General features: G+C 33.2%; 1 protein-coding gene across 2 annotated transcripts in view; it reads right to left on the reverse strand.

Annotated features, from left to right (window-relative positions):
• The window catches only part of LOC122533852 (caskin-1), a 38,048-nt gene extending 26,251 nt beyond the window's left edge, over positions 1-11,797 (reverse strand). The window contains exons 1-2 of one of the 2 annotated variants that reach the window (XM_043663952.1): positions 11,370-11,797; positions 6,498-6,617 (exon numbers count right to left, since the gene is read on the reverse strand). Coding sequence is in view for 1 of the 2 variants with exons in the window: in XM_043663950.1 (XP_043519885.1) it covers positions 11,370-11,385 (16 nt within the window). In the remaining variant the exon portion in view is untranslated. The remainder of the gene's footprint in view (positions 1-6,497; positions 6,618-11,369) is intronic. The other variant, XM_043663950.1, reaches the window with a different exon arrangement.
• Between the last annotated feature and the right edge of the window lie 2,482 nt (positions 11,798-14,279).

A 14,279-nucleotide genomic window follows, 5' to 3' on the forward strand; every position in this document is an offset into this window, starting at 1 on the left:
ACAGAACAAAAGTCTGATGCGTTTGAAAGACAAATCAATGTTAAAGCAGCCTTAAGGATGCAACTCGACTGAAAGGCAAGGAGGGGAGGAGATAAAATGTCCAATCTCATGACTGGAGCGAGTAATTTGCATAAGATATCAGGATGGACGTTCATCCGGATACATCCTGTCAAGGACGGACGTGAACGGGTTGAACCGAACAGCAATTACGATCGATAAATTTCTTTTTTGTTACGTGCAAGCTATCCCTATGTTCAAATCGCGAACCTTAAAAATTTCTGATACATATAAACTGGTCAGGGCTGGGGAAAATTTGACATAATTTGATATAAAATAGTAGACATTGAAATATTTGCATAAATAAATACTATTTCATTAAATGTTTAACTCATGAGAAAATACTATTTACTACTTTCACTCGAATTCGAATATCGAAAATAATGAATTGAAAATAAGACATACAAATTTTAAAACTAAACATATTTGGCAACTGTCACTCGCTATCTTCTATTCTGTTAGGTTGATACATTATGAATGTCGACGAGCGTAGGAACCAAGGTTGGTATGTGTTCTGTGAATATTGTGTATTAGTTAGGGAAAACAGAAGATGAACGAGATGAAGAAGAACGAGTAGTATGATGTGTGCGTCCAAGATGTGATGAAAATATAAACGAGATACGCTTATAAATATATGCTTATAAACAAGATATAAACGAGATACGTTTATGAAATATTAAATAAAATGTTAATTAAATTAATATTAAATAAAATAATTAGAGTACAATTTTAGATGATTCAGTTAACAGTATATAAAGAGGAAGCTATCAAAAAAAGGAAAGCGTGTTAAAGTGTACTCCTTTTTATAGAAATACGATTGGAAGAACAAGGAATTACAAATGAACAAAGAAAAAGAAAAAGAAAGAAACAAATGTAATACTTTTTTGTAACACTTGAAAACGTAGTAATCAAGATTGAAGAAAGGCAAGCTTTTTGTAGAGACTGGGTTATTGACGTGCGAGTTTGAATGCGACAAGTGCGGGAAAGAACACGAGACGAGAGAGCGAAAAACAAGCGGCAAAGTGAGGAGACGGAATTGTATGGGGATATAATGAGTAGTGAGGGAATAACCTCGGGCTTAAAAAAGCTTAAGTAAGAATGTCAAGAAAAATAGGCTTCATCCAAACAGAAATATTACTCTAGTCTCTTGGAAAGAATTTCTTCTCAAATATAAGAATATGTTTGATTCACTATTTAATAAAATTCTATATGAATTGAAATCTGAAAATTCGAAAATTTTCGAAAATTCTCATGCTTGCCAAATACTGGAAAACCAAAAGTTACTAGATACTGTAGTCTTTAAAAAATATAATAGAAAGAATTTCTACTCGTTTATAATTAATTATGTAATTTAAATAATTATATAGTCAACAAGTATAATTCAAAGTTAAACAAAATATATATCAAACTGCTACATTCTCTCTCCGTCATTGCAAAACTTCCGCTCTTCTCATCAGTGATGTCTGATTCTTTCATCCTTAATAGCAATTGACGTGTTATAAATTCAACACGAGCAATCAATGACCCGAACAGATGTGCATCTCGCGAGCTCATATTGGCAAGTACTAATTCCGCAACATTTCATATTATAACTTACAAAACATATGCAATGAGATAATCAGACCAATTATGTCATTGCTTCCTCAGTTTTTTTTTATCTTATACCGATTTTATGAAGATATAAAATTTTCGTACGTATATCAAGTAATTTAAGTTCAAGTAAATAAAATATATATGTATGATTTGACGTAAGTTTTCAGAGATGTAATAATTAACGAATGACTTGACTTTAATAATAAAAATAAGCATTTTACTTCAATAAAAGTTTTCATTAAAAAAAAAATTGCTTTACATATTTATAATAAAAAATTTACATCTATTAGGGTATATACTCGATAAAGTATGTAAACAAATTTTGAAAACGAAATTATTTATATCTTATCATCAAATTATACAACGTTTACAGGTTAGTCAACAGTTAAAATAGTTCCCTAGGCGAAAGTAAATAGGTTTAGGAATAACTGATTAAGACGCTACGGCTGCTTTGTCTGCAGCAGCGACCTTGACTAACCTTGAGTAACTGGTCATTGAACTCATTTCAATAATACGAAGGAATTTCTTATTCCACGAGAAAAAGAATTGTAATCTCACAATTCTGCTAACATGTCTGGAAATAACTAAATTTTACCAACATATGATCTTAAAAATACCAAATATGTTTTAATAGCAATATAAATATTTTGAAAGCTACTCATTGCGTTACAATTCACTTTACTATGAGTAACATAATAATAAACATACACACATACATATATATATACATATATAATACATAGATGAATAAATAGATAATGTAGAAAAGAAAAAAAGTGGTTTTAGCAAAATACTCTATGCAGGTGTTGTTCCTGAATAAGGCTGTGGATGAGAGCAAGGTCTAGAGGGCTTGCAGCGTTGCCACGATTCTCAACCAGCTTTCGTGTAAACAAGACATATCACGGCAACATTGTACCACGTTTCGGATAACGTGGCATCATCTCGTGTTACCTGGTGTTTCGAACCCATAGAACCTTTAGAGACTGAAAAAATCCGCGAAAGCAATCATGCTGCAAATAACTGCGGTCGTTCACTGTCGTATCATATATTAATAAGTAACAACGTTTCAAAAACATTACACGTTTCAATTGTCTCTATTATTTATTACAATGTAAAACGGCATTGTTTTTAAGATTAAAAAATTTTATAAATTTTACAATCTGTTAAATACGAAGTAGAAATATGAATATCAATTTTATGTGTATCATTGTTGGTCGCGCTGCTTTTTCAATAGTTGATTACAGTAGATTACAGGTTACGATATATACGCAGAATCAGGATGATTCTGTAATCGTTCAACTAAAAAGAATTAAAAAATATCGTGCTATTTTATCACGTAACCACTCCTTCCTGAAACGTGAATGAGACAAATTTAGTGTTTTGACTTCCGACGCATGTTATTTAAATCCCAAGCAGCTGAGTGTGAAGCTTTACACATATGCCTACTTTTCAAACGACAGATAATTCCTGTAGATGCAAACATTACACAGAAAGTTTTCATTCGATGTATTCTATGTATAAATAAGAATAAGAGAAAAATGCCATACGAACGCGGGCTTGTATCAGGGAATTATAACAAAAATACAAAATAACTGGTTGAACCCTCGTCGTTCAGGCAATGGTCGAACGAACATACCTCAATAATGAACAAGTCGAGAAATCGATTTCCTCGGTTCTCAAAATCGCCGAACATTACGTTGCTGAATTTTTATTCGTAGAAAACTCTTTGAGGGGTAAAATTTAACGATCAAGAATCAATGTAAAAAGGTTCATCTGATAAGTCGATAGAAATTAAAGAAAACCAACGATTTTTTCAGAGAAAATACCTAGGACACCCTGTATTATTGATAATTTCGAATACATTTCATGTAATTTATTCTTGCACCTTAATAACTCCTTGCATGTTGAAACCACGCATTACTTCCACTTTCGTGCTTTTGAATATATTTAACATAATATAATCGCTGAAAATATTCTCATTTTTGCGGAAAGAAACCGTTCGAAATATGTACATAGTTCTATTTCCTATAGCCTATACGTAAAAAGAAGATCGTGCAAGCATTATTGGACATACATACATACGTATGTATATTGTTCAGTGACACGGATAGTGCTTTGTACAATTCGATACACAATGGAATGTGATACACTTTTCATTCAGTGGACATCCTTTATTTAGCATGTCTGTATTTATCATGGTCATGTACAGAGAAACCAATAGGTTCTAAAAGCCAACAGTACGTATCTACATCTAGATAGAAGGTTATTCCACGTACGCAAAAATAAATCGAAAAAGAACGCGTGAATGTTTTCTCCTTGAAGCCTCGTTTTCAAGAAAATTGAATTTGAAAATTCGTCGAATATTCGTGCACTTTGGCGACTTCCGGTAGAGAACGTATCCAACATGGCTGCCAAGAAAATATCGACCACTAACGTATTCCAAATTCGATTTTCTTTGAAAGAAAAGCTTTAAATCAAAAAATTTTAATTGTTATTTTCCACTTATTTTTGCTCAAATATAAACCTGTGCAATTGTATCATTCTTATTCAGTCTAAAATGAATTAGATATTAGGTCTATTTTCATGCTTCCTGAATTTCTTGTTTTTGCATATAAAATAACTCTCTGTCGAAATGTATTATACTGTTCAAATTATATTGATTACATAACAAGAACTCTTCATAACTCTGTCCATTGAGAAAACATTTCGAAAAGTCTGGCCGTTCGAATTTTAAGAGTTATTGGACAGATTTCATCACCGCTTCATTCAATTTTGGTGTTGCGTGTTAATACAACCGGAAGCAACTGTTTTTACTTTCACTGGTTTTAAAAAGACGAAGCAAGGATTTAAATTTATATTGCCTGCCTGTTCTTTTCACATTCGATGTCAAATTGAACGTAATTCACATTTTGTTTTTTATTTCGTTTCATAGTAAATTATTTGCCTTGTAACATTTCAATGAGATATTTAACCATTGTTAATCATAGGTGATCCAAGCTTAGAGTAGGTTAGGTTAGGTTAGATTATTTCATATTTTACACGATAAACAACACTAAACTGCGTTTATCGCTTAAAACACAAATTACAACGAGATCGACATTGTTTGAAGGTAAACAATAAACAATTCTAAGTAAACAAATTCGACAATTATATACTCTAAAAAGATGCGTGAAACGAGCAAACCTAAAGACATCAAATGCTAAAATGTAGGGGGTGCAAATGAACTCTGTGCTCGTTATGATTTATGCTTCAAAAACTCATTGGTGCGAGAACATCAAAAAAATAATATCGTTGCGTCACTATGATCGACTAATTGTAAGTAAATACTTTGACATCGAGTAAAACAGCGAGACCATTCAAAAAAAAAAAAAAAAAAAAAAAAAAAAAAAAAAGAAAACTAACTGAAAATCAACTAACACTTCTTTTTAATATAGGAAAGTGTGAAGGTACGATGATAATGATCTACCAATTTATAGTAATAATACACAAGTGCCTCGTGGAGGTAACTTAAACTCGGTGATTACGGTCTAAAAATTCCGCATTCCTCTATATATTCCTTCGCATTCTCTGGCTTGCATCGATTATGAGGCGTGGTCGCTTCAAAGCAGTGCTATCAAACCACGATCTTAAGAACAACGGAAACTAAACAAATTGTCGCGTATATAATATATAGTTTACACAATATAGAGTAATGTGCAAAAGTTTCTGATCAAGTAGATTTTTCGCTTATGCTCCAAAAGCGATATCTTAATGTACTTCAACCAATATTGAGTAAAATGAGTAACCGTTGTATAATTATATAATGTTAATTTAACTTTGCTGTTTCCTTTAGGATAACCCCTATCGCTAGAAAATTTCCTGGGGAAAATACATAGAGATTTCTCATTATTTTAACACTTCTATGGCGAGCATCGCGCATATATATTTGATTTTGGTTAGTTAACAAAAATATTAATACAAATAAAAATATTAACAGTAGAAGAAAATAAACAGATTTATAGAATTGTGTTTCTGTCCAAACAGAAATTACTATTAATTTTGATAAGAATATCCGTATTTTGCAAGTAATTGTAAAAAAACTCTGAAAGTCTGATGGATTGTTATAATATACAGTTAAAGTAATAATAAAATTGTACAATTATTTATAAAAGTACTATAATGATAGTTCGTTATCAAACTTATATCCTTATTCAATTCTAGAGCCTAGGAATACGTGTTTTTGTACGTCTTTTCATCACTTAAAAACTATTATTTATCACTGTATTAAATTTGTCAATTTGTTAATGTATTATTTATACTGTAGATCTCATCAGAATCCTTGGACTGAGCAAGTTCTTTTTCATCGTTAAGCGAGAAAAATCCTACGGATCCAAAGGTGAATTGAAACTTGAAATATAAAATTCGAGGCAGAGTTGAAATTCTTTAAAATACCGTTTTTTTAGCACATACGGTGAAAAATCCCTCGAATCAGAAATGTTTGCGCATCACAAAAAGGAAAAAGATGAATGTAGAAATAAAATAACAGAAGTATTATAAAATATTATAAATGATGTTACGCGTTCGAACTGAAAGTGTGATTAAAAAAAAAAAAAAAATTACGGAATCGAAATTCTAAATATTGAAACTGTAATCTTGGATAAAAAATGTTACGATCATTATTTTGTCTCGCTGTCTGTGCGAATACTTCCCATAAGCGACTGCGTTAAAGAGGAGTATATGAAAAAAAGAAAAAGAAAAAAGATAAAAAAATCTGTCTGCAAGAAGAAAGCACCTGCGCTGCCTAAAATGGAGAGACGCGAGAGATGTGTTTGATGCTGTTAGCATGCCACACAGCTTCTACAACTTACGTTGTTATGCGGTCACAAGAAGAGCCAGTTACAAAGAGACACAATACCGGACGTCAGTTCTTGATTACAACATTCACAAAGCAGGGACGAACAGATCAGATCAGCTGACTGCTTATTATCCTGAAATAGTGGAAAACATTGTTCTTTCACCTATTTATTAATTAGCACTACGAAAACGACTTGGCACATTACATGGTGAGAGAAATTAGAAAATTGTATCTCGAAGACTCGGTTCGATCGAGTTGGATTGTGACTTTGTGTTGAGTAAAGATATTTACGTGCAACTTTAATTTCTTTCTTTTTTTTTCGTGTTATGGAACACGTAGACGTACATGTATGTACTATGCTCTGAGAAGTGTGCATCGTTTTCTTGGTCGCATATTTTTACTTTGGATTATAAACGTGCATGATTAATCCTTTGTATTCGACTGACGTTGTTCTGAGAAAATGATAAATAAAATACAAAGGTATCTTGCATTGCTTTCTCCAGAAAAAAATTAAAAAAAAAAAAGAAAGAAAGAAAGGAAAATTATTGCGTTAATTTACAATTACACAACTATTGTATTAACTATTGTGTTTAATTATATTAACAATTAAGTATTAATATAATTAACACAATTTTAATACATTGTACATATTAATAATTAATAATGTTAATACAATTGTATTAATTATATACTGCAATTTACTATTGTATTAATACGATAGTTTATCTCACACACACTATACAATATTATATCATATAATTACAAGTGTTGCTCGTAACTTCTCTCTTTTTGAAACAAAAGATTCCATTACGAAATCCTTCATTCACAGCGAGTTCTTTAATTTCAAATGTTTCACTGTGAAATTGTAAGCGCTGCTTACAAGTCGATCTCATGTCACAGAAATTTTTCAAAGTGCAGAGGACATCTTAAAGTTGCCACAACAAAAGGCAGAGATCATACAGTAGATATTTCTTATTTAGAAAAGTTTACCGCCTAACTTATCGTCAGAAAAAATGTTCGATCCTCAGCTCGTGTTTCACGTAATTTTTTGACAAACGTTAGCAAAAACCGAAATTAAAAGCGAGCCGAAAAGATTCGCTGCTGATGTTTGCTGCGCGAACGTGGATCTCCTCCGGTCGTATACATATATATATTATATACGTACGTACCAACTGTGTCTGAATAAATGAGCGTACCACTTTCTGCCAATGTGCGAATTCGACTTTCAAAGGAGGTGTTTCTATGTTACTACGATTTAAACGTACGCTACATTACATACCGTGACTTTCGTCCGTGAATCAATCTTCACACGCTAATTATACACACAATGCGATCAATATGTATACATATATACACACGAGTACAAGTACTTTCATCTCAGGAATTATAACATCTTAAAAAAGCTTGGCCGAACATATCCGGTTCGTGCACGTACTTTTGATCATATTTATTACCAGCAAAGTATTTATAATATACCGACCGGTTAGAAATATTTCAACGAGAGAATGTGAAGTGAAATATTTCAAGAGAGACAAAAAAAAAAAAAAATTACGTACTTTCATGAATAATTCACAAGCTTCAAGAAGGCCGAGAAGTGCACGTTGTAACGAAAATAAAGGACTGGTTTTTTTTTTCTTTATTTTTTTTTTCTTTCTTAAACACATGAATACGAAACGTAGCGTACAATATACATAAGTCATTCGATTCAAATCGGATTTCACGAGACATCGTAACCGTCCGTAATACAGTTTTACGATGATCACCAATCAGATAATATCACGTCAACTCGAATGAAATTTTCGTAGATAATTGCTAGGGAAAATGACCGAGAGAAAAATATATACCGAGAGTTTGAACTCTTGTGCCTTTAAGCAGCAAACGATGCTCTCCCTGCGAGGAAAAAAGTGCTCTTCTTGAACCCGGGATGGCACTGTAACCCACTTTCAGTTAAAACATAAAGAGACTTAAAGGATGTATCTTCAAAGCGCGAACCAGTTCAATATCTTGGTTACCTTATTTTCATAATTCTATATTCATCATGCGTTGTCTTATTCATCATTCATTATCCGTTAAATATTAATCTCTTCGCTTGGAATGTTACGTTAAAGAAATATACACTTTACAGTTAGTGAAAATAAGCCTCGTATTACATAGAATATCTTGAAATGTACAGGGTGTCTCTAAGGTGTAACTAATGAAATACAACAAGTAGAAGGTGATTATACGCGAAAAAACGAGTCGAAAAGAAAGAATAACATTTTCTTGTTAAAACCTTTGTTTTCGAGAAAATCGAACTTGAATATTTATCAATTTCAACGAAACATGTTCAAAGTCTATTTTCTTAAAAATAGAAGTCTTAAAAAAGAACTTTATTCTAGACTTTTCACTTATTTTTGCGCATAGAATATCCTCGTATCGATCATTCGCGCCAGTCCAAGAATTAATTAAATTCAAGTACATTCTTGATAAATTTTCAAATTCGATTTTCTCGATGAAAAAATTGTATTCTTTCTTTTCGACTCAAGTATTTCATCTCCTACTCGGTTGTATCATCAGTTATGGGACACCCTGTATAATTCTTTTCTTTTCAAACAAAAATCACGATTCTACCAAACAATAAAATAATTTTATCCAAGAACCAATGAGGTATTTTCTTCGTTCATTGATCAAAAAATTATACCATTGCACTTTTACAGGGACTGCTTATGTACAAGCTATGCAAGTTATATACAATCAATGTACAATCTATTTACAGCTTTTCAATTGTCTTTCATTTTTACTAAAAATAAATCGCATCATATTTACATTGGTCAGAAACTAAGAAATTAAAATGAAATTAAATTTAGCAATGAAAATGAAATTATAATTCACCAATTTCACGATCATAAAAATTTCTAGTCAACGAGTCGCCCGATCAAGAACTTAATTTTTACTTATGCTTGTAACGGTTGATTTTTGAGAATCAGAAAGCGAAGTTCGACAGAGTGGATGGAAAAAGTATGATAAACGCAGTCCCACGTAAATATAAGCACCTTTCCACCTTCCTTTTCTCTTTTCTTTCTTTTCTTTCTACTCTTCTTTCACCTCCGCCTCTTCCTATACACTTTCATCCCTCCTACTCTGTTCTACTCCTCCTTGCTGTAGTCCCACCTTCCTGATCATCTTTCATCCTCCCCTCCAATCCCTGACGATTCATTCGTCAAACGGCTAATACCGAACTATAACGAATCGATAACGACATTCATTTCCTCGGGATCGAAGAAATCACACGTTCAGGATAGCTCCTCGATAATTGTACGCTCAACGCTTTCGTTTCGCCGTGTAAATTTGTTTTCGTTAGAAGAGAAAGTACAGAGGGAAAAGAACGGCCAATATTTTATTTTGCGTTTTTTTTTTTTTTGTTTTGCTTTTTACGTTTGGAAGTGCTTCGATTTGTTGAGCACTCGAGACTTGTTAATTCGTCGAAATATAATTCTCTTTATGAAATGTAATATTTTGCAAGATACTACATGTATGTTCTGTAACATTTTAGAGATACTGGAGTTACAGAACAAGGCTGATGTTTCGTTCTACGTATGCAAAAACGAATTGATGCAATTAAAGGAGCTCGTTTAATCGTAAATGATTATTCAGACACGTGTATAGAGAGACATAAATTAAGCGAACAAAGCGCGCACGTTACATAAGACAAACGTGAAATAATAAGAAATTAATTATGAATCAACTCGTTGGGATTTCGCGTTGGTAATAAATTAACGGACGATTCTTGATATTCGGTATTACTGATAAAAGTATTGCCGATACTTAAAACTTTAGATTAGAAAGAAATAAAAAAACATCGTTCGAATCCCAAAGTACTAAACTACACTGAAAAATACTGCAAGTAAAAAAATAAATAGACTCAAGAAAATTCTGAAGATTCAAAATTCCCGCGTTTATTGTAACGCGTACGTTTGATGCGTTTGCAAAACGATTTTCGGATTAGTACGAATTGTTAAAAGAAAAATTACAACCGTGAAAGACATTTTCACGCTTTCTTTTGTTGCTTTTTAATTTACATTAGAGAGTGAACCTTGCATCTCGCTCAAATGTTACCAAATGAGAAAAATGGTCAAGCAGCTTCCTTTCAGCAGAAAGGAAAAGGTTCGAACACGTATGCCAGCTACGGGCAATTCCACTTTCTAGCTTCGCTGTTCGCTACGTCAATTCCGCAGAACACCTGAGGACTTAACGTCCTCTTCTCGTTCTATCGTAACATTTTTCAAATTCGACTCGTCGACTCGCGAAATCGCGACAAACGATCTTGAATTTTGCATATTGGGAAGCGTATCAACCGGTGAACAGAATTTTGTTTCGCCATTTTCGGCACGACAAACAAACCAACGGTGAAACGATCGGCGACTCGAAAATAAGAGCGAGACACCGAATACCAAACTGTGTAAACAGTTACATAAAACTTAACGATTTAACGCGAAATGAAGCGGCAGAGTACAGAGTTCGACTGTTCGGTTGCATGTACGTACGACTGATCGTAGATATTACTTCGGAGCCTATCTCGGCATTCAAATACAGAGACTCGTACGACGATTGCGTTCGATTTGTGTCGCAGGTTTTCCGAAATTCACTACGATTCAAACAAAAATGTGAAATACGTAATTGGCAAACGCAACTAGCAAAACGAGCGCGTGCGCAACCTCGCAAAGAAGTTGAAAATCACGTTTTAACATGTACGTGATTCCCTCCGCTAAAGAGGAATACACTGCGATGCCAGCCGGTTAACAAACATGCACAAATCCTGTTTCTGTAGGATTAGGCATGGACGATCGGACCAGTATCGGGAACAGTATCGTTTAAGATGGCTAAAGAACGTGTTATATTGGCTTACCGCTAATGCGCCTCATGGCGGCTCACGACACGGCTCGTATCCAAAAACCGACGAGCTGGTCAATCCAGCGAGGTATGTAAATCTCCCTGTTCGCTATAAACACCATGCCACATGTACAAACACCGATCATCACCTACGCCATGAACACACCGACTCTGGAGCGCACGGTTCCCGCGCCATTGCCCGCTGATGAGGCTTTTCTCGAACAAAGAAGATAACCTGCCTCCACACCGACACCCGTGCCTTTTCCTCCTTGTTACGTTAACGCGGATAAACAGCCAGCCGCCTCGAGGGTGAGTGACATACTGTTGGCCGCGACCCGGATGACTCTGTTTCACGCGAGGGCGACGAATACACTGGCAGAAACGTGTGGCAATTCGAAACGTACTCGAACGCGGGTGAGAAACGGCGACCAAACAGGGTATAAACTACTCCATCACGATTTCTCACGTAGCACTGTCGTCCCGTAGTATCCAATGCCACCGCCAGAGCGCTCGACCAACCGGTAATGATAAATCTCCTCCTTGTATGGATTTAGGTCTTCGAGCCGCGCTGTTGACTTTTCAAATCTATTATATTCCGTCCCGTATTCCCCACCTTCCTACATTTTCTGTATTTTTTTCCTGTATATTTCGCAGCGATGGTCTCGCATCGCTGCGTTAAACTGCGAACGTAAACTGTTATATAGAACACGGTACGAACTAATACAAAATATATTCGTTTTGCACAGATACATACGTGGAATGCAGAGGTTTCAATTACTAATTTCTTCCTTTTTTTTTTTATAAATAATCAAATTGCATTTTCATTGATCTAGTAAAATACCTAATATTGTCTTTTGTCTTTGCTTGCGAGAAATTCTCAAAATCTTTTGAATAATTTTAGGTACCGTTCTTGATCCTACAAAGAACATATACAGGGTGTCCTGTAACTGATGGTACAAGTGGGGAGTGATTCTACGTGTCGAGTCGAGAAGAAAAAATTATTTTATCGAAAAAATCGAGTTTGACAATTGACAGGAGGGTATTCTATGCGCAAAAATAAATGAAAAGTATAGAATATAAATAAAATAAAATATTTTCGCTTCATTCAGACTTCATTTTCAAGAAAATAGATTTTGAATCTGTTTCATAAAAAGTAGCCTCGTGTACTCGATAAATTTGCAAGCTCGATTTTCTCGAAAACATTTTATTCTTTCTTTTCGACTCATTGTTTCACGTAGAATTATCTTTTATTCAATTGTACCATTAGTTATAGGACATCTAATGTATGCCTCTATATAATTGATGAATAAATTATGAATAAATTTTAGTATTTAATATTTGTGTATGTTTTTTACTAATGAAGTATTTCAAAGAAAGGAGACATCTGAAAAGATATAAACATTAGGTTAAAAATAGCTATATTTAAACGTGTATTATATATGTTAGAAATTATTTACACAGATGAAAATTTAAATACATTAATCTGAGAGTACAAATTGTTTTATTTAGTTCTAGACTCATACAATTACGGTAATAATAATAATAATAATGAGTAAATATTGCGTCACTATATTGCTTTCTCATGAAAAAAAGAAAGAATTAGAAATATATGTTATAAATAATTTAAATTGAATTTTTGAATAAATAAATGTTTGAAAAGTAGTAATTATGTACTTGTACTATATAAAGGATATACGTAAGAACAACACTACAATAGAACTAATTATTAGTTAATTATACCATCGACTTGAGTTTATAAGCATATAGCGCATGCACACAAATATAATGCGATGATATAACCATGTTACCACTGACTCAATTGAAAGTAATTGTACTAATAATTTTGGTCTCGCATCTATTTGAATCAAACGTATTCTACTTAATGTCAATAGCACATCGCACATTCTTTTCTTCACGTAATTCAATGTAAACGTAAATTGGAATTTTACATTCATCCTAATCTTCTACAAACTCAAATACATTTAGATAATTTGAAAATTTATCTGTAAAAATAATTACGTCAGTTTGAATATTATGTTTAACTTTGTTGTAACTACGATAAGAAGAAAGTGGAAAGATAAAAAATTTAGCTTAAGATCTTAAATTCTGGAATTAAATAGTAAAAAATTTGTGAACATTTCTTGTTTTTTATTTGTGATTCTTTAATAGCTAAGAAAGTATTTCGATGTTATTTCCAGAAGAACAGTGTAAAAGGAGTAGAACCACATGCTTCGCAATGAGATCCCGTTGTACAAAGTCAAGAAGTCAATGAGCGGTCGACGTACACTATCGTAGTATCGGCAAAGTACTACGGTTGGCTTTACAATAAGTACTGTCGAAGCTGGTAATAGGGTGACGCTATACGGGGTTACCATGACAACAGACTGTAGGCTTTTTCAATCTCTTCCCTTCTGCCAGCATTAGCCCTTATATTTCTCTCCCTTTTCATATTCCTTTCGTTCTCATTTCTATCTCTTTTCCTTTTCTCTATCTCGATCGTAACTCTTATTCTACTTACATATACGTATCTTACCATCTTCGATAACGTTCACTCACCGCCATCCAAGCTTCGTTCATTTCTATTGAAAGTCTGTCTCTTGGTATCTTTTACTCATTCTAACATCTTTCATATAAAAAGTTACTTCTTAATTCGATGTATGATCTCTACGTGTCTATTTACTTCTAATTTACATTTTCGAAATTCACATTATTAAAAATAATAATAAACTTAAAAAATGATGAATTTATTTTGCTCGAAAGAATGAAGTATTTAATGGTGATAGAAGCGTAAACGAACAAATTTACTTACAAGTGGAGCTCTACACAAATAATGTAGAACATTGGACAGAGTTAATTTGAAATTTCTAATTTTTTTTTTTCTTACTATTATTAATTTGGAAATATTAATAATTCACGCGCTAATTAA

This window comes from Frieseomelitta varia, unplaced genomic scaffold (assembly GCF_011392965.1).
Source record: "Frieseomelitta varia isolate USP_RPSP 00005682 unplaced genomic scaffold, Fvar_1.2 scaffold_558, whole genome shotgun sequence".
Classification (NCBI taxonomy): Eukaryota; Metazoa; Arthropoda; class Insecta; order Hymenoptera; family Apidae; genus Frieseomelitta; species Frieseomelitta varia.